A 21,232-nucleotide genomic window follows, 5' to 3' on the forward strand; every position below is an offset into this window, starting at 1 on the left:
ATTTAAAAAAAAAAAAATTTATTACCTATTGCCAATTCTATTCAAGTGTAACGGTGGAGATGCAAAATGTAATTACTATTCATTAAGGGCGATTACTGTTTACTGGGTGGATTAAATAGTGAATAGCCTCGGAAGCCTCCCACACTAGAGTTGCTCTAATTAGATGGAAAGGATCACTTTGACAACATTGGAAAAAAACAGACCAAATCAGCTAAATTGAAAAATGTAGGGACCATTTTGGTATTAAAAGGGTTGTCTGGTAATTTAAACGGAGTTAAATTTCTCGCAAATCTCTCTCTCTCTCAAGCCAAATTGCATTTCTTAGCGCGAGGGTTTTTTTCCACAACTGCTTCTTCTCTCTCGCTCTGACTCTTATTTATGAAGCTCTCCAGCTCGCAGCAGCATCGCCTTCGAATTCCGGGTCGGATCTCCGATTAGGTAAACCCCTTTGGCCTTTCAAGCTGCCGCTTTTCCTAGTATTTTATATTGCCGTCTACAATTTTTACTGTTCCTGAACTCAATCGCTGAAAAGTTGATTAATCGAATTCGAAGACCCGTCAGTGTCAGTTTTTGTTTTTTGAGACCGAAAATTTACGCCGTAAATTTAATTTTCTAGGGTTTTGGGACAGGATTTGCCTGTGTTTTACTAATTTTCAGCTCAATTTTCTTGCAAAAGGTCCAAGGTAGGGTTTTTGTGATTTTTTTGGGGTTTTTTGTGTTCTCGTATGTGAAAATTGACTTGGGTTTTTGTTTAAATTGAATTTGGAAAAATGGGTTGAAATTGATAGTATTAATGCTTTAGTCAATTTTAGAAATTATTGTCACCGTTTCTCAAATAGAAAGTGTATGTCGACACCATTTGATGTTTTAATCATTGGTTTACTTTACCTAAACAAAATGCACTTATTTCGTCACTGCAATCAATGCTTCTCCCTTTCCCTCCCAGTAGTTGAGGGGGAGAGGTGTTATTGTCTTCTAACACACTAATCATGGGTGCGTATGAGATGTCGACAAGCAGTTGTAATCGCTAGGTAGTCATTGTGATATGTTTCCCCCATTAGGTGCTGAATAGGCGGTACATCAAAACTGTAATTCTCAACATTATATATGTATTGCGATTCTGACTCCAAAATTTGAACCAGAGAATTCATTGATTGGTATGCTATGATAGTTATACTGTTCGTTGATTTCACTAATTGCAGGGCAGTTCGAATTAGATGGCATCTTCACATAATGTTGAGTTGGAGGCAGCCAAGTTTCTCCACAAACTCATTCAAGATTCTAAAGATGAGCCTGCCAAACTTGCTACGAAGCTTTACGTGGTTCGTGTAGTTTTCTCTTGACAAATGGTCTTTTTAAATCTTATCCCCACCCACTATTTGCTCCTATTTATTCTGACACGCATGTACATGTATTTATTTGCATTGTGTTTGGGAAATGCAGATACTACAACACATGAAGTCAAGTGGGAAGGAACATTCCATGCCATATCAAGTGATATCAAGGTAAAGGTTAATATTGTACACTCTATTTGATGGTATTTTTTCATACTGGACTTATCTTAGGGCAATCAGAAATTTTAAGATTATTATCTAGACCTGTGAAAGAATTTCAAAACTGTGCTAGCATTGTTATCATTTATATGGTGAATCCTAATGATAATTTACTTAATTATCTGATAACATCAAGCTTGCTGTGTCCAAGAAAATAAGTTGTCTATACCTTTTAATCTGGAGGGCGCGGCTCCATTTTCTTTTATTTGGTTATTTACGCCACATATTGAGGATTGTTCGATTATATCCAATAATATTGGTTAGGTAGTTAAATAGTTTACTTAGTTTTGGTAAAAAAATAAGATTAGTTCAATATTAAACTGCTTTAGTATGGAGATTGTTTTACATTAAGCTATGTTTCTTTCTTTTTTTGTGGTTAGCTTTTCTTACACTACCTATTGTTTTAAATTTTTTCCAACACTACTATTTTTCGTGGGTTTTGTTTTGTTTTGTTAAATCAATTATTTCTGTGTAGAATGTCAACTCATAACCTGAAAAAGTTTGGTTTCTCACAGTTGATTTGTCAATTGGGTCTTCCTCCATCATCTTCATTTCTCTGGGGGCTGTGGGGGGGGGGGGTTCTTATACTTTTCTCTAACTTATCTTCCTTGATCCACTTAGGGCCATGGAGACTGTTATTAATCAGCATGGTCTTGATATTGAAGCTTTGAAGTCCTCACGCCTTCCTATGTCTGGTGGAACTCAAACAGGTAATTTTTCAGTCACATTTGGAGGTCAATGTTGTTTTATTTCAATCAAATTGGCTTGGTCAGTGAGGGGTAATTGAAAGCCACTTTTCTGCAGCTTCTTCTCATGCTGTTGCTGTTGCAAAAGATTCCAAAGCAGGCTTGGCTGAAAATGAGATGTCTAATATGGACAAGTTTTCTTTAAGCGGACCGCCTGTTGGCCCTAGCAGTACAGGAAATGATTATTATCAAGGATCCGCAGCTCATCGGAGTAGTCAATCTTTTGATCATGAAAGTCCATCTAGTTTAGACTCTAGGTCTGCCAATTCACAGTCACAAGAAAGGCGTGATACAAACAAACAGGTGAATCGAAAGGATGGTAAAAAACCCACCACTAAGAGGAAGAGGGGAGATACATCCATGCCTATGGAACCGCATCCTGAAAACCCTCAACATCTTGATACTGGAAATGCTGCAGTTAATACAAGGAAGGGAAAGACAAACAAGGTTGAACCACCTGCTGGTTTCTCAAGTAAAGGTGGTGAAACTGCTAGTTTTAATATTGGTCTGGGTGGTGGTCAAATGGAACATTTTACATCGTTCTCTGGAAGTATGAGACCACTGCTCAGAGCCAAGCAAGAAGGTCAACCTTCAGAAAAGCAGTTGGATGTGACAAATACTACCAATTCGATGTCTCGGGCTCTAAGTTCAAATCACCCTGAAGAAATGGAAGTTTCCTCTACTCATAATGCTTTAACAAAGCAGCAAGCCACTTCCATACCTCCTATACATGACACTATGGGCATATGGAATCAAAGTAAAGCTGGCTTTCCATTTGAAAAATCTCAAGTTCCCAGATTTTCTTCTAATGTTGCCATTCCAGGTAATATGTCAGCAGAGATTCCAATGCAGCAGTCAACGTCTCCATCACCTGGATCAAGTAAGAATTTGGAAAAGCGTTGATATTATTGTGGAATTAACTTGTTGGAAATCAATGCATCTGAAATTTCAGCTCACAAAATTGAAAATTTCCAAATAACCAGCATTAAAATGGTACTAAAAAATGGACCCCTTGGACTATGTCCTTAAAGAATATTCTCTCCGCGGGATTATTTGAATGTCAAGTATGGTTGAATCATGTTGAAGATGACTTATCTATATTTTGGAAAGATATCTTCTTTTTCTTTTGTATTGAATTAATATACAAACAAATAAATTATTTTTAAATGAGGTTACTCGTATTAAGGCTGAAACTCTTCTACTATCTCCTGGGTTTTTGAGTAATTAAGGCTCACATGATAATATTGGAACCTCAGGCTCTTTTGGCAAGATTCAAGGAGGCGTGCCAGTTGCATCTGGTTCATACCAAGTAGCAGAACCTGGATTCTCAAGTCCAATCAATTACAGCAGCACATTGGCCTCGACTGGAAAGGTCTCTGAGCATGATGGAGGAAATACTAATATATTAGCAGATGGAAATAAGACATCTCAGGTACTAAATCTGTATCCATTATTCCATTATGTTCTCCACTTTTAGGCAAAACAAGGGCATTGTGTTTAGTTGTGTCCGTCATGCTGAATTAAGTTGTTTCTAGTATTCTTACTTGATATATGAGGAAGACATACTAAAAGAAAACATAGCTAGTACAATATACTTACTATTTGTGTTATTCTTTCAGATCTTATGGGAACATTTATTTTTTAGAATGCGTATATTGCATGTGGTTAGTCTGTGTTTATTTGTTTTTTGTTTTTTCATTTTAGCAGTCTGCTTAGTTGGCATTGCCTTGTGTTTAGTTGATACCCGTAGATTATGTGGAAATCTGTTCTGCACATGAAATTATTTGCTCCTCTGATGTTTGAAAGTTTGTGCATATGGCAATTTGCAAGTTTGACACATTTCTTCATAGGCTGGAAGGCAAAATAGTGCAGTAGAAATGAGTATGCTGAGAAGTGCAGCTCTGAGAGATACTGGTAAATCCCCAGTTCACTTGGCTTCTGGATCTCCTGGCATGCCTTTCCAGGAACAGCAGTTGAAGCAGCTCAGAGCACAGTGCCTTGTCTTTTTAGCCTTCAGGTAGATAGTTATATTTCAGATATGATGTTGTCCTGTTTGGTCAAGATGCTATCCAGTTCAAATCTTTGTCTTAGTCGGGTTAACTGTGGTGTTTTGCATACAGAAATGGTTTGATGCCAAAGAAACTACATCTTGAAATTGCACTCGGTAACATTTTCCCTAAAGAAGGTAACTATTTTCATTTTTTTTTCTAAATCCTCAATTTTTACTGACTTGCCGCCCTAGAATGCAATAGCTTTGTATTATCAGCCTTGATGTATTAATTTAAAAAAATTTCAGGTGGCAATACAGATGGATCTCGTAACGAGTTCGTTGACCATAAAGGAAAAGCGCAGTTATCAAATGAGCCAAATATCATTTCTGATGCTACTACACCATATGGAAGACTTAGCAATGAGAGGGAAACTGATAAAATGCTGCCCAGTGCCTTGTCCACCGGAAAGTTCCCTGAGACTGATTCTCTGTTCATAGAAACTGAGAACCCGAAAATGGAAGAAAAAAATGGCCCACCTCCAGATCACTTTGTACTTGCAGAAGAAAGAAACCATCTTATTGGTTTACAGAAACCAGAATCTGAAATACAGACCCATGAGACCACAATCTCGCCGGCAAGTTTAACCATTGCATCACAGCATCCTGAATCTTCAGGTGCAAGGAGTGGTTCAACTGTCAATAATCCTTTGGACAATATGGAAAATGGACATTTGCAACTTGGAAGGGTCCCAAATCTTAGCAGCAGCAATGTCATGGGGAATCAGCATACAGGTAATCACCCGGCTTCTTTTTCACTCAGAGATTCTTGGAAACCGATTTCTGGAATTGGAAATGATCATTACACAGCAGGTGCATCAAAGGATGCTCATATCCTGCCGAAACATTTATATCAGGGTGAGAACAATATATTTAAATCAGTCTGTACTTTTTCTTTGTACTGATCTTGCTAGTTCTGGTAATTATGGTGTAGATGGTTTATAGGTATTAGTATTTCAAAAGAAATGCTTTTTGGGTGTATGAAATCTTTTTTAACTCTCTGAAAAAATACCGTTTTCAACTGCAGGACAAGTAAAGAATGATAACCATACTGATTTGCCACCTTCACCAAAGTACACTATGTCAGAAAAGTGGATTATGGATAAGCAGAAAAAGAAGCTTTTGGATGAACAAACTTGGATTCTAAAACAGCAAAAAGCGAAGCGAAAAATTGCGACATGTTTCCACAAATTAAAGGTCTGTTAGAAAAACATTATGTGGCTTTAAATATTGGTTGTTCTTTCATTACCCCAAAACATTTTTTTATATTCCTGCCTGGTATTTGTTATAGGCTTAAATTGTAGTTATTGAGTTTTTTTTTGGGGGAAAAGAAAAAAGGGGGGGGGGGGGAGAGAGAGAGTTTGGGGTTTGGGAGCGATACCTTAGTCCCCTTTCTGGACTTTTGTGAAATACAAAAGGGATCATCTTCACACATTTCAGGTAGAATTATGCTGATGCAGATGTGGGTTATGCCATTTGGCTAGGGCAGTGTACCCTTGCACCCAAGTTCGAGCCCCCCTCTAGTAATAGAGTAGTTTAGAATAATCTAAAACAGTATTATGCTTATTTGTACTTTAAAACTGATCCAACTGTGTTAGAAGTTTCATGGGTATGATTGATTGAATTCAAAGAAAGTGGATGGTATGGAAAAATGTCTCCAGAATGCTAAGTGCCATGTATGTATGCAATGAAAACAATAGAGCCATCCAGAGAAGTTTAACCATTTATAAATTTTGTACCTTGTTTCTTTGTGAGAGTAGCATAAAGAAGATGTTGAGAATATCACGTTTAAGAATGGGAAAAAATAGAACAAACTCTGGAAATCGAAAACAAATAACCAAGATAAATAACACCAAGAATTTACGTGGTTCGGCAATATGTGCCTACGTCCACGGGACAACAACAACAATCTTTCACTACATCAATAATGAGTACAACCAATAATCTTGCCAAATCTCTAGAACTAGGACTTGACGAAAAACCTGATAGAACAAGAACAAGAAATACACTATCTCTTTTCTTTTCTCTTGCACACACTTTGCGCTTTTTTCTCACTCTAATCTTTTGAGTGGTATACAATTTATTGTTTTGCTCCCTTCTATTCAAAATTAGTACAATAGCCCCTTTATATAGACATAATAAAGGTCTTCTTCAATAAGGATTATTAATCCTAATTGGAATCTAGTTATAAATCCTACTCCAATTGATAAACTAACTCCAATTGGGAAAAACATTTTAATCCTTTAAGACTGTAATTCCTTATAGACTTAGGACAACTTATCATGGGCTGGAAAAACCTAATAGAAGGTTTTGCGGGTCGGGCTTAAAGGCAAAATTTAAAAGCAATGCTTGCACTAAAATTACTTGATTATAGGTGCTTCTCTGTTGGAAGAATAGAAGAATCAAATTCTTTCGGCCAGTTTACTTATTCAGTGAGTTGGCACCTCATAGCTTGTATGAAGCGTGGATCACATTGTAAGAGACGCATAAAAAAGAGAACATAACCAACCATGTATTGCCGTGTTTGTTTTGTTATGAACTGCATCACAACTGTGTTTACATGACGCTGTACAGAGTTGCACAGCACATCCTAATGTTCACATCACTGAAGGGATAATGTTTTGATTTATTTATTTTTTGTTATTTTTCATGTACTTTCATTATTCCTATGTCTCACTCTTCAAACAATACATCGGTTATGGAAAGGAATTTACTCAACTACTTATCTTGTTTATCTTGTATTTTTGAAGCTGTTAAAATGATCTCCATATCATGTTTTGACCAAATACTTATCTTATATATACTCAATTCTCATCTATGCGTATGAATATATCTTTGCAAAATGATATATTCAACTCAATGCATGGTGTGATAGATTCATTTATTCTATTCTTAATATTGTATTTGCCTCATGTACTGCATTTTACTACTCATAGGAAAATGTGAGCTCTTCTGAAGATATATCTGCAAAGACCAAAAGCGTCATAGAACTGAAAAAACTACAACTCTTGGAGCTGCAACGCCGTCTCCGAAGGTTATTGATTATCCTATACAGGCTTCCAAGTGAAGACCAATTACTCCCTCTGTCCCTTTAAAGAATTATCTGCGTTGCAGAAACATAAATTTAAAGTACCACTTTAATGCTTTCTTACCAAATTATTTGGAACTATTTTAATGGTTTTCTATAGAAATTTAAGTAACCATTTAATGCTTTCCTACTTCTCAGGTGTTTGCATTCAATTGTTTCTCTTATTTTTAAATCTAAAATTATGAAGTATTTCATATCAAATTCATTTAAATAGATGGCTAAGGGTTGTGGAGAAAATGGAAAGAAGTTATTTAATCTTTTACCGTGGGTAAAGTTCTTTTGAATTCCTAGAAGAGAAGTGTGGACCATTAATTTCGGACAGAGGGAGTATAAATTTATCTTTTCAGTCTAATTAGTGCAATTTTTTTTTCTATCTAATTTGTTTTATTTCCCAGACACTTAAAACCATGTTTTGACTTGTTTGGGCAGTGAATTCTTGGGTGATTTCTTCAAACCAATCAATACTGAAATGGATAACTTGAGAAGTTGTAAGAAATATAGACATGGTAGGAGGATAAAACAACTTGAAAAGTTTGAGCAAAAGATGAAGGAAGAGCGACAAAAGAGAATTCGGGAGAGGCAAAAGGAGTTCTTTGGTGAAATTGAGGTTCACAAGTACGTATTATATCTTTGTCCAGTGCGCGTAAATATTTATAGCATTCTATGTTTTTGTGGAGCTATAGCAATCATTTATTCCATTCCCTAGTTGATTTGGTTTCCGAAGTGTTCTGCGCAGTTTCTGACTTGCTTTCTAATCTGGACTTCAGGGAAAGACTGGACGATGTGTTTAAACTTAAGAGAGAACGCTGGAAGGTTTTCAATAAGTATGTGAAGGAGTTCCACAAAAGGAAGGAACGTATCCATCGTGAGAAGATTGATAGGATCCAACGTGAAAAGATAAATTTATTAAAGATCAATGATGTGGAGGGATATCTGCGAATGGTGCAGGTATGTTCTAAGTTTTTACTGACTTCAGCATTGCTTCTTAAGTTTACTCTTTTTACATAACATTTTTGAAACTCATGCTAGGATGCCAAATCTGACCGTGTTAAGCAACTTCTCAAAGAGACTGAGAAATATCTTCAAAAGCTTGGTTCCAAACTACGAGATGCAAAGGCTTTGGCAAGCCGATTTGAGCATGATGTGGATGAAAGTGGAACTGCAAGTGTGGTGGAGAAGAGTGAGCCTACTTTTGAAAATGAAGATGAAAGTGACCAGGCTAAGGCAAGTTTATTCTCTCTGCACTTCACTTCTTAGTTAAGTCCATGCTCATTTTTTTATTTTATTTTTGTTTTGCAGCATTACATGGAGAGCAATGAGAAGTACTATTTGATGGCTCATAGGTGCTGATATGGCTTCTTTGTCTTGGGTTTATTGTTGATTAAACTTTGTTTGCTGCTTTGGAATAGCTATTCTTCACTACCTAACATTTACTTAGTGGTGGTTAAGCTCTCGTTCCTTTTATTAATCCCTGTTTAAAAAATTTCCTTTCTGATCATAACTCTTGGAACATATTTTTTATTTTTTTTTTAAGAAATAAAGTCTGGCTTTCTTGAGGCTGTCAATTGTACTACTTTCCCCTTTACTTGCTCTGCCAAAGTAGCTTACAATCAACACTGATTTTTGCAGTATAAAAGAGACTGTTGCTCAGCAGCCATCTATTCTTACCGGTGGAAAATTGAGAGAGTGAGTTGAATGTGCATTGTTAGATTTATGTATTTGGAAATATATATTTTTGGTGGTTGTGGAGGGGTAAAAGTTTGGATTTTTTCCTAAACTGTAAAATGGTGTTATTCAATAATAATTTTATAATTGTTGTATCCAATTTGAAATGATTGAGGAAGTGCTTTTCAATAACAGTATTTTTGATCTTCAGGTATCAAATGAATGGCTTAAGGTGGTTGGTATCACTATACAACAATCATTTGAATGGTATTCTGGCTGATGAAATGGGCCTAGGTAAAACTGTTCAGGTAGGGATTGATTCTCAATCTCCCCAGACTGATGGCAATTTGTTTCCTGTTTACACATCTAAACTCTATAACATGTTTGTTTGTAGGTAATTTCATTAATTTGTTACCTGATGGAAACAAAAAATGATCGAGGACCTTTTCTAGTGGTTGTGCCATCTTCAGTTTTACCTGGATGGGAGTCAGAAATTAACTTTTGGGCCCCTAGTATTCTTAGAATTGTCTATGCTGGCACCCCTGAGGAGAGACGTAGGCTATTCAAGTAATCACATAAAACCGAGCAGCTACCTCTTTTTATGTTTTACTTTAGGTATACAGTGGCTCAGGAGTTACTTTACATTGCAGGGAAAGGATAGTTCAACAGAAATTTAATGTCCTCCTTACGACATATGAGTATCTGATGAATAAGCATGACAGACCAAAACTAAGCAAAATACACTGGCATTATATAATAATTGATGAAGGTCACCGGATAAAGAATGCTTCCTGCAAGTTAAACGCCGAGCTGAAGCATTATCAGAGCTCTCACAGATTGCTGTTAACTGGAACTCCATTACAGGTTTCAGGCTTTTTTATCTTGTGCTCTTCTTTTGTTGTTGTTGGCACTCGTTCTGTGATGGTGTAGTGAATGTGTATTGTCTTTCCTTGGTTTGTGTATTAATGTGGTATCCTGATTACCTTTTATTTTTGTGTTTGATTAGAATAATCTCGAGGAGTTGTGGGCGCTACTAAACTTCTTGTTGCCTAATATTTTTAATTCGTCAGATGATTTTTCTCAGTGGTTCAACAAACCATTTGAAAGTAGTGGTGATAACTCAGCTGAACAAGTGAGCTTTGGAATATTGTATTTGAGTCATTGACATTCTCTATGACTCCTGTTGCATGAAAATCTTATAGTTATGTATTTGTTGTTTTCTTATGTTGATAAGGCCTTGCTGTCTGAGGAAGAAAATCTATTGGTCATAAACCGTCTTCATCAAGTACTTCGACCATTTGTCCTCCGGAGGCTGAAGCATAAGGTACCGAAAATGTGTTTTTGGCTTATTAATAGCATTTGCCATTCGAAACGTGTTTCTTTGGTACATATTGCCATATTGGGTTCATATGTCCTTCTGTGGATTTAGTATCACTATTATGATGTGTAGACATTCACCTCTCCCAGACCCTGCGTAAAGCGGGAGCCTTGTGCACTGGGTACGACCTTTTTTTTATTATGATGTGTAGACATACAGGCATCCATGTTAGGGGTTCTCCCATGTTTGTGGTTCTCTGGAGTTCTTTGTGTATCCATTTATGTTGGTGCTCCGGGCAAGGAAACTTTTTTGCCATCATAACTTTTGTAAATGACTTTGTGTCTTTTCCATGAGAATGTCACATGTCAGTCATTTTAGGAACTAGGGGCTCCTTAGTGCGCAGGACTAGACTGGTTTGACCTATTGTTTTGGGCTGGTCTGACTTGGATTGGACCCAGTTTAGTATTGTCTTATGTTTGTTCAGTGTTGGACTAAGAAACTAGAGAAATTTCTATATATTATCACCTTGTATTTTTCATATGATTGAGCTGTACTGCTATAGTTCTTAAGATTTAAATGACCATATATGTATCAACTAATGGTAACTTTCCAAATATAATGAAACATCTGAGGTAAGTAAATTAATTAAGATAAATTAAATGTCTTAGTAAATTGGACATAGATAAATAGTGTTAGTTTGTTTCTTCAATGAACTAGTTTTTATTATTTTTTTTAGGGAACAATGAACTCAGTTATATAAGTTCATTTATTTTATTCCAAGCCAACTTTTATCACCTGCATCCAGTTTATCCAGAAATTAATAATTCATCGGTCCAAGCCATACGTGTAAACTGCAGCCAGCTTTGTTCGTTGGCTTCCTTCATATGATAATAAAGCTTAGGTAACGTAGTCTGTGAATGTGAAAAATGCTGATTAAATGTTTCCCAACCCTACCAAAATAAGAAGACAGAATAAGTGGGTGCGATCCCCGCGTCTTCTGACTCTTCTCTGAAGTGGACCTGCCCTTTCTAGTCTAACTACCAAACATGTGATAATTTCTTAAATAAGCCAGCCAGCGTCTTTTCCGGGTTACATGTGTTTGTAAAGGATTTAGCTTGTTCATACTAGGAACGCGGAGATGGGCGCTGAACGAAAAAATCCTTGTTAATTTCCTTATTTTTGTCTAGAAGAAACGTATAGACTTAGCTGCTTAATTAGGATATGCAAATGTAAGTCGATCAGCAATTTAATGTTGCATGGTTGATGAGGTCCAATATGGCTTGACTCCTGGATATTTTATTAGGAAAACTAATGAAAAGGGCTTGAAAACTTTGAATTTTAATGATAAGGACAAAATAAAGGGTAAAGTGAATAGTATCAGGATTGACTTTTTAGTGTAAAAATGTGGTTTTTCGTTAAAGTGAACAGTACCGGGTGCTTTTCGTTAAAGTTCCCTATTTTATGGGTGCTTAGTGCCTTTACTGGTTAAATTTGAATTTTTATGGTGTTTGTTACATCGAGAAATTTTGGTATAAAATATATTGCTTCTGGGGTGTTGGCGACGTGTTATCGAAGTTTCTGTGTTATCGTTAACAAACCATTCAATTTATTAAACTTGAGTATGGAAAGTCACGATGTTAATGTTCTGGAATTTTAAATATTTCAGGTTGAGAATCAACTACCCGAAAAGATTGAGAGACTTGTAAGATGTGAGGCTTCTGCATATCAGAAGCTTCTAATGAAGAGGGTAGAAGACAATTTGGGTACAATTGGAAATTCTAAGGTATTTTAATTCTCACTTCCATTAGACAGGTGAATTCTAATCCGTATGTTATTATAATATCTGCATATTGGTTGCAGGCGCGGTCAGTGCACAACTCTGTTATGGAGCTTCGCAATATATGTAATCATCCATATCTCAGCCAGCTTCATGCAGAGGAGGTATGTTCTTTGCCTGTTCATTTTAAGTTCTAAATTGCTTTCCTAAAGATATTGAAAGGGGGAAGAAGCAGTTGTCGTTGTTACCTTATGCTCTCAAGGCTTTCCCTTGTTCTTCCTGAGTTCCCAATTAAGATAAACTGCTTTATCTTATTGCTTCTTGTAGGTTGATAACTTAATACCAAAGCATTATCTTCCCCCAGTTATAAGGCTTTGTGGGAAGCTTGAGATGCTAGATCGATTACTTCCCAAGCTAAAAGCTACAGATCATAGGGTATGGAAGGCTTTTTCCCGTTTCTAGCAACATGTTTTTTTCTGTTTAACTGTCATCTCATTCTTTAATATGTATTCATGTCTCTTTGGAATATTCTAGTATTTTGGTGTGATATCAGACTACAACTTAATGAAACTTGTCATTGTGCAGGTTCTTTTCTTTTCAACAATGACTAGGCTACTTGATGTTATGGAGGAATATCTTCACATTAAGCAATATCAGTACCTTAGGTTGGATGGACACACATCTGGGGGTGATCGCGGTGCCCTAATTGATATGTTCAACAAACCGGATTCTCCCTATTTTATATTTCTTCTTAGGTGATTCTTTATGGTTTGTGCAAATTATTATTTTTTGTATGCTTTTACCAGGTGGTTCAATAGTTACTGGAACCTTGGGTTCTAGGAGGTTTTAAGATAACCATCCCCCTCCCCCTATTTCCCGCTTTTATTGTTTTACCTGAGAAGTCATAAAGGGAGAGATTTAGGTTACACCTTACATGATAGCAAATGGAAACTATAAAAGCTTTGATGTGCTGTTCACATGTCTTGATGTTTGTCTGCATGTGCTGTTGTCTGTTATAATGGTACTGACATCCGTATGATTCTGATAGCATTCGGGCTGGTGGTGTTGGAGTAAATCTTCAAGCTGCAGATACAGTAATCATATTTGACACTGATTGGAATCCACAGGCAAATCATTGTTCATTAATTTAAATTACAAGTTTTAAACATACAATTCCAAGTCTCAAGTTTTTAGTTTTTTGGTTGGTAAATCTTCAGGTTGATTTGCAAGCACAGGCAAGGGCTCACAGAATCGGCCAGAAGAGGGAAGTACTTGTTCTTCGGTTTGAAACGGTAGACACTTTCCCCCTTGGTTATGTTTGAAGACAAAGTACATCTATAACTCTTCTGTTTATATCTTGAAATTAAATTGTTGCTACTTTAGAGTCTTATATCTAACAAATTGAATTTTTTCTTTTGCACAAGGTTCAAACTGTTGAAGAACAAGTCAGAGCTGCAGCTGAGCACAAGCTGGGAGTTGCGAATCAAAGCATTACTGCTGGTTTCTTTGACAACAATACAAGGTTAGTTGCCTATATACGTGCTCTGTTGAATACTTCTAAAGCTGTTTCTAAGTATTCCCGAAATTCTTTTACCACAGTGCTGAAGACCGAAGAGAATATTTGGAGTCCCTTTTGCGTGAGTGTAAGAAAGAAGAAGCTGCACCTGTATTAGATGATGATGCCTTAAATGATCTTTTAGCTCGCAGGTAGATAGTTTGATGATTTTGTTGTTTACCTTTCTGCCCCTTCTTTTATGCAACTGTTCATCTAAATAAGGTGGACGAGTTAGAACCATCATTCATGTTCCAGCTAAAGCATGCCCATCATTTTAGAGAAAAAATTTCCGTGCATGGGTTTCTTGAAAAGATTGAGCCACTGTAGACTATGGTACCTAATTATATTCTTTTGACTTTGTTGGCATTTAATGTTTGTCATAAAGCAATCATGAGTGTGCCCCCCTATTTTTTATTTTTTCTTTCCTGGTAGTATTATCTACAAACTGAGAAGCGGTGGAAATTTCGCAATCACAAGTCATTGTTGGAATTTATTACTGATTAAATTGCAAAACCATTGTTCTCCTGTCTGATTTTGTTTGTCACTGGTTTAACTGTCATTATAACATTCATTTGTTTGAAAAGCTACTCCCCCTTCAAATGAGGCAAAATTTATTTACTTATTTGTTGTTTTTCTTTTGCTTGATTTTTTGTTTGAAGTAGATATCAATGATTTTCCCTTTTCTTGTAGTGAGCCAGAAATTGATGTTTTTGAATCAGTTGACAGAAGAAGGCGAGAAGAAGAGATGGTATCCACTTAATCATTTGCTGTCAATGCTTTCTATCTCTTTGGTTTTACTTTGTACAAGTATCCTTGTATATTATCAAAAGCTATCTGCTTCTCTTAAGTGGCAGCTTTATAAAAAATTTAATTTTGCAGGCAACATGGAAAAAGTTGGTATGTGTAAAAAGCATGGATAGTTCAGAGACCCTACTTCCCTTGCCTTCTCGCCTTGTTACAGATGATGACTTGAAGGAGTTCTGTGAAGCAATGAAGGTATATGAGGTTCCAAAAACTGGTGAAAAGTCTAATGATGGGTTAAAGCGGAAGGGTGGATCTCTCGGGGGCCTTGATACTCAACGTTATGGCCGGGGGAAACGGGCAAGAGAGGTTTGTTTGTCAAATTGGATTATAGTAGCATAAATGTTTCCTCTATATCCTTGTGTTTCTTATACCACAAAACTTGATAGTTGAGTATGAACCCTTTTCTTTGAATGCTTTTTAGGTGCGTTCGTATGAAGAGCAATGGACAGAAGAGGAATTTGAAAAGTTATGTCAAGCCGAATCACCGGATTCCCCTACAAAACCAAAAGAAGAAGTTACTGAGTCAAACATGCCAAAAGATGACAGTGGGTCTGTGGTGGCTGTTTGTGAAACAGAACTTCCTGCTCCACTCCCACCACACATATTGTCACCCTCAGTGGAGCTTTCCCAGATGCAGCAAAGTAAAGAGGTTACCCCACCAGCTAAACGAGGCCGTGGAAGGCCAAAAAGAGCAACATTAAATCAATCACCAGCTGCAATGGTTCTTACAGCACCTTCTGGAACTAATAAAGTGGATACTGGGTTGCAAAGAGGGATGACATCTAGCCCTGCCACAAACTCGGGCCCTGATTCAGCACCTACTTCTGCTAATGCACAGAATATTGGTGGAATTGTACAACATACTAGTATTGTGGCCTCACCTAATTCTCAGCCAATTGCTCCTAAACCTTCTGTTACTCCTGATTCTCAGACGACCACTATTAGCCCTTCTCCATCAACACAATCAAGAGGAAGAGGTCGGAAGGCTCAAAGTGGACCAGAAGTACCCAGGCGTAGGGGAAGGAAACAGGCGCCAATATCACCTGGTGTTGGTGGAGTATCTGGTCTTGATCCAAAACAAAATGAAGCATCACAGAACATATCTGTGAATCCACTAGAAAATCAAGCCATTGGCATGAGTGGAACTGTTTCTAGTACTTCCGCAGTCCAACAACCTGAGTCTTTTTCTGGTTCTGCTCCTTTACAAGGTGTGAATGGGGCTGATCATCAAGTTGGTGATGTTGTAGCTTTGAGTTCTCAGCCAGCCCTTTCTTCTCCATCTGTTGCTCCTTTGTCTCAGTCTTCTCCTTCCCCTTCTGTACCCGAGCAAATGAAAGGGCAAGACCGGAAGGTTCAAGGTGGTGTAGGGGCACCGCGACGTAGGGGAAAGAAACAGGCGCCAATATCACCTGCTGTTACTGATGTGTTAGTTGGTCAAGATTTGAAACCCAATCTGCAACCACAGGATAAACCTGGGGATTCATCTGGAAGCAAAGACATTGCCATGCAAAGTAAGCAAGAGGCTGATGGTTTAGCTGGTCAGGATCTGAACTTAACCGAAGAGTCGGTAAATTTGGCCCAAGCCAAGCAGATAACTAGCTCAACAATGATGCATGATACATCCGTCAGATCTCTTGGTAAATACTTTCATTTATGCATGCCTGAAAAAAAATTTACAACTGAAATCATGATTATGTTTTCCTCACATGAATTAATTTAACATTTGACAGGTCCTGCTTTGGGAGAAAGTCAAAATGTTGTCGCATGCAATTCTTCTGTTACAGTGAATGAAGGTGCTGCAGCACCAGCTATTCCAACTCCCTTAACTGCACCTCCATGTACTCCTTTAATTGAATCCTTTCCCAAATCAACTTCCGTGGAAAACACCGGTGAGGCGAAATATGATGTTGCTAAGACTGCTCCTAGCTCTCAGTCAATGCCTTCCAACCCTTCTGCTCCTCTAGCTTCTCAATCTCTCACTCCTTGCTCTTCTGAAACAGTACAAGTCAAAAGACAAGGTCGAAAGACTTCAAACAGAGCCGAAGCACCTCGTCGTAGGGGAAGGAAGCAGGCTCCGGTGTTACCATCTGTTTCTGATGGTCCAGCTGGTCAGAATCCAAACTTAAGTTTACAATCACAGAATGCATCTGCTGATACATACGGGAGTAAGTCTGCTGCACTGAGAAGTAAGCAAGGTACTGATGGACAGGAGTTGACAAAAGTTACTCAGGACCAGGCAAGTCAAGCACATTTAGCGGGTCATGATCCAAAGAGAAAAGAGCAGCCAGTCTTTTCAACCCACAATAAGCAGCCTGCAAATTCATCATCAACGCTTGATGTTCCTCCAGGATTCCCTGATAAGAGTTCTGCTTTGGGCCGTATCCAGACTGCTGATGTAAGTGATGTTGCTCGTGTGATGAAGGAGGTCTTTTCTGGGACACGTTTGTCAAAACCTAAAATTCCCGAGTCATCTGGGAGAGAGGGTAGGGTTGTCCCTTGTGTACCTGTATCAAGCAAGGCTCCTGTGGAATTAGCCAAAAACCAATGTTTGGAGGATAAGGCATCTCCAACTGTGTCAACTTTGGAAACAGCAGCCCATCTACTTGACCTCCCAGCGAATTACGAAAAGCAATCTGGGACTGGTGTTAGTGCAGAAGGGGAGAGGGACAAACCACCTGCTTTGAATGAAACCCATGTTCCCATCACAAATATGGAGCAAGACTCGACAGCTGTAGGTTCCACTAAAGAAATGGAAGACTCAAAACAACTCTGTGTTGATGGTTCAACTATGGAGAGTAAAACAGAGACTGTTGTTCAGACATTGTCTCGAGATGTTGATGTGCCTGATTCTAGTATTGGGTCCTCTGGGGGTGAGATGAATTCATCTTTGGTATTTCAAAGTAATAGTGAGCACCTTCTGGTGATTGGGAGTGATTCCGGAAAGAAAATTGAATCTTTTTCAGGAGAGTCTCATAAATCCTCTGCTGTTGAGCACCCTTCAATTTCCAAGGACACTGATAATGCTAGTCTTCATCTTGTTGTTACACCTCCTGTTCCTGGGGTCCCAGTTGAGTCAAGTGAGGTGGGCCTTCCTGCTGTGGTTGATTCTGAAAACAAAATAGGGAGTTATGCTAAGGAGAATCCAATATCTCCTTGTATTACCAAGGATGCTGGCCATCATTCTGAAGACCCTTCACCTATTACTTCAAGTCCAGATCATTCAGCAGACAAATCAGAACATTCTTCAAAAGAGTCCCAAGAATCTTCCCCCCATGATAGAAAAACCATTCTATTCATGTCATCTGAAAATGTTTGTCCTGGAGGAAGTGCACCCTTGTCTGTGGGTTTAGAGGATGTAGTGCCTCCTGTTATGGCTGAAGATGACCCTGGAAGAAAGAATAAGCCTGCTTCAGAAGGTTGCGCACAAAACTCTCCTCTGAGCCATGATAATTCCACAATTATTCCGGCAATGCTAAATCTTGATTCTGGAGGGGGTTCTCTTGACAAAGTTGACATGCCTTTTACAGAATCTGAAGTTGTTAATTGTTCTGGTGAAGGTGTTTGTTTAAATTCAGAAATTTCATCCAAGATTGATGATTCTGAAGCTTCTCATGAATCAAGTGGTGGCGATTCAGGGCGTAATACCACTTTGCATGTAATTCCTTCTGAAAAGGGCATCTTGGAACTTGGAACTGAAATGACTGGGGATGGTAGTATTGATGTTTGCAATATGGAAGTGGACCCTGCTGAGGGTGCTCAAATGGATATTTCTCATGCTGGTAGTTGTCCACCTGAAAAAGTATTGGATACGGTTTTACCCTCATCTTCATTGGTAGTGGTGGGAGAAATTCATGAATCATCTGATAGAGCTCAAGTTGGCAGCTACAAGGCACAAGAGAACCCAAAAGTTTCTAGTCCTGCCTTGGTTGTTTCTCAGGATGGTATATTTGTATCAGAAGATAAATCAGAAGTCTTGCCGTCATCTTCCATAGGGGAAGCGGAAACAGTGGAGGGCTCATCTGTGAAACGCCAAAGTAGCAGCTCACAATCTCTAGTGGAACAGAATCACGCTGTCACTGAAATGGATGTTAAATCGCCACAACATATCTCTGAAAAAATTGATGTTTCTTCATCTTTAAACACACACAAAGAAAAGATTGAGGGTTCATCTGAGAAGAGGCCAAGTTGCAGCTCAGTACTACTGGAAGACACAAAAGGTTCTGAAGGTTTAACAGTTGTTCAAATGGATTTCTCTCAGGTTCATGGAACTGTGCAAGAGAATATTGTATCAGAAGGTATGACTGAGGAGGGGACGACTAAGGACATATGTAAGACCAATCAAGTTTGCAGCTCATTACCTATGGAGGAACCAGAAGTTTCTAGAGCCAAAAGAGACGCTCTAAATGATTCATCTCAGATTGATGGGAATCTACCGGAAATGAGTGTGACTGGAAACTTAGATTCTCCTCTATCTTTAGTGACAGAGGAAGGAAATACTGATATATCTGGAAAGTTTCCAGTCGGCAGTCCAGTACCAGTGGAAGAAGAAAAGATTGATGGAACGTCTGTGAAACATTTCGGTGGGAGTTCAGACTTATTAGGAGAACCGAAAGGATCTGACACTGAAGTGGATGTTTCTCTGGTTAGTGAGCTGAAGCCCGAAAATATATCAGAAAGTGATATTCTGTCTTCATCTTCTGTTGTAATTAAGGAAGGAAAGGTTGAGTGCTTATCTGAGAGCGGTCCAGCCAGATCAATAGTGCTGGGGGATGCATCTGAAGCTTTAGTTTCTGATAAAATGGTTGTCTCTGAGGTTGACACATTTGTGCCCGAAAGGATGCTAGAAGATATGCCTTTATCTACCTTGACAAAAGAGCATGGAAGTACTGAGGGCTCTTCCGAGAAGGGTCAAGATGGCAGCAGCTCAGTACAACTTGAGGAATCAACTGGAAAGGAAGATGAAATGGATCATCCAAAGGAAACACCCAGATATTCTGGGGATTTGCTTGTAAAAGAAAGTGTTGATTCAGAAGAGGAGGTTCAACGGTTATCCAAGAAGGAAGCTGTAAGCAGCTCAGCGCAGCTGTTGGAATCAATGGTTTCTGAACCTGAAACGGGTGATCATTCCGATGCATCCAAGGTTCGTTGCACTCATTGGGAACTAAGATGAACAATTTTTATCAAAATTTTATTTTTTCAAATAAATAGGTCTGTACCTTAATGTTGGAACCTACAAGAGTGAACCTCCTCCCCGTCACCCAACAAAGCCAAACCTCTCTTATCTCAGAACTTCCTACTAAACAGAATTATAAACTGTAATATCTCGAAGTATATAACAATTACTTATGAAATTCAAATGCACATGAATGTCCACAGACAATCACAAAGTTGGTTTATTGCTATTAATTTCATTACTAATGTATAATGTCATGTGTATGACTCAGGTTGGCATGGTACCACTAGAAGATACAATGGCGGAGGACGTTGACCTGCCTGCATCCTCGATAGAGACTGAAGGAAAAGGTATAGATCGTCCATCTGAGTTTCTAGATGGCAGCTCAGTGATGGAGGGTCCAAAAACACCTGTAGCTGACGAGGATGCTCAGGTGAATGCTCCTGATGCTTGTGAGAGGGAGCCAGAAGTTGTGTCTGAATCTGTGGATATGCCTCCGGTTACCTCGACCATGGTGGATGATGATGTCAAAGGTTCATCAGAAGCAGTTCCCATAGTCAGCTCCAAAGCACCAGAGATGTTGGAATCTGAAGCTAAAATATTTGAGAGTGTTGAATGCTTATCTGAGGCAAGGCCCGTGGGCAGCTCTGAATCACCAGAGTCAAAATCCGAAGCTAAAGTTGCTGACGCACCGGAGGAGTCAAAATCGGAAGCTAAAGTTGCTGATGCTTCTCAGGTTTCTGAGACAATGCCAGAACTTGCATCTGAAAATGCAGATCAGCCTCCAGTTAACATGGCCGTGGAGGGTGACAATATTGAAGGCTTATCGGAGGCAGGGCCAGTGGGCATCTCGGAACCACCAGAGGAGTCAAAATCTGAAGCCAAAGTTGGCGATGCTGCTCCCGTTTGTGGGACAATGCCAGAAAATGCATCCCGAAGACATGGATATTGAGCCATCGGAGGGTGAAAATGTGGGGCTACCAGCTGAGGGACCTGTTGGTGATAACTCAATGGAACAGCCTTGAAGTAAACTAACTGCCTGACTAGAGAGTTTGAGTAGAGCTTGTTGGAGCATAAAAAACACCTGAACTAACTATTCAGTAAATTATAGTTTGCTGCCCTTTGTAAAGGGAATTAGGTTCCTAATTAATATTTATGTAGATAAAAGTATTCATATATGACTTATTTTTGTGGAAAAAGCTCCTTCTGGGTTTGCTGCTTTATCATTGGGTTTCGAACGCGCGCTTTGCTTGTTGGTCATTACGATTCCGTCTGGTAACCTTTTACAAACCCATTTTTGAAGAATTGTATTGCAAAACCAAGAGAGAAATCGGATTTTGCATTTTTATATGATCAGAAAATACGCCCCCAACTTGCAACAAACAGAAAGGCACAAATACTTTCGTCTTCTATATTATTGGCTGCATTCATTTTAAATTTCAATTGCCTCCAGAATTGCCTCATGCATGTGGGGAGGATGAGGGTCGAGTTGTGATGGAGTTATTT

The 21,232-nt window shown here is 38.5% G+C and overlaps 1 protein-coding gene across 5 annotated transcripts; it reads left to right on the forward strand.

Annotated features, from left to right (window-relative positions):
* The first annotated feature begins 270 nt into the window (after positions 1-270).
* LOC103453001 (chromatin structure-remodeling complex protein SYD-like) lies at positions 271-20,949 on the forward strand. 5 transcript variants are annotated; one of them, XM_008392531.4, is made up of 35 exons: positions 294-438; positions 1,203-1,322; positions 1,444-1,505; positions 2,175-2,263; positions 2,358-3,179; positions 3,556-3,731; positions 4,150-4,316; positions 4,420-4,484; positions 4,596-5,204; positions 5,374-5,543; positions 7,283-7,380; positions 7,864-8,049; positions 8,202-8,382; positions 8,464-8,658; positions 8,734-8,777; positions 9,064-9,120; positions 9,311-9,407; positions 9,494-9,666; positions 9,750-9,963; positions 10,106-10,231; positions 10,334-10,423; positions 12,084-12,200; positions 12,278-12,358; positions 12,522-12,629; positions 12,780-12,949; positions 13,243-13,321; positions 13,412-13,486; positions 13,619-13,716; positions 13,794-13,901; positions 14,440-14,497; positions 14,629-14,859; positions 14,975-16,190; positions 16,284-16,442; positions 16,554-19,693; positions 19,998-20,949. In XM_008392531.4, the coding sequence occupies exons 2-35, from the start codon at positions 1,218-1,220 to the stop codon at positions 20,676-20,678; spliced, it is 10,047 nt and encodes a 3,348-aa protein (XP_008390753.2). In that variant the 5' UTR covers positions 294-438; positions 1,203-1,217; the 3' UTR covers positions 20,679-20,949. The 5 variants fall into 5 exon arrangements, with proteins under 5 accessions (XP_008390754.2, XP_008390753.2, XP_008390752.2 ...); XM_008392530.4 differs by having other exon boundaries at positions 4,596-5,081; positions 5,160-5,204; positions 16,284-19,693; XM_008392532.4 differs by having other exon boundaries at positions 271-438; positions 4,596-5,081; positions 16,284-19,693.
* The last annotated feature ends 283 nt before the right edge of the window (positions 20,950-21,232 follow it).

Source organism: Malus domestica, chromosome 13, assembly GCF_042453785.1.
Source record: "Malus domestica chromosome 13, GDT2T_hap1".
NCBI classification, from domain to species: Eukaryota; Viridiplantae; Streptophyta; class Magnoliopsida; order Rosales; family Rosaceae; genus Malus; species Malus domestica.

What these genes read in the sequence shown, in the direction of transcription:
- LOC103453001 (XM_008392529.4), top strand. Translation starts at nt 1,218, where the DNA reads ATGGCATCTTCACATAATGTTGAGTTGGAGGCAGCCAAGTTTCTCCAC. An exon ending in CTGCAACGCCGTCTCCGAAG is followed by an intron (nt 7,381 to 7,863) that starts GTTATTGATTAT and finishes TTGTTTGGGCAG; the next exon opens with TGAATTCTTGGGTGATTTCT. An exon ending in TACATCCGTCAGATCTCTTG is followed by an intron (nt 16,191 to 16,283) that starts GTAAATACTTTC and finishes AACATTTGACAG; the next exon opens with GTCCTGCTTTGGGAGAAAGT.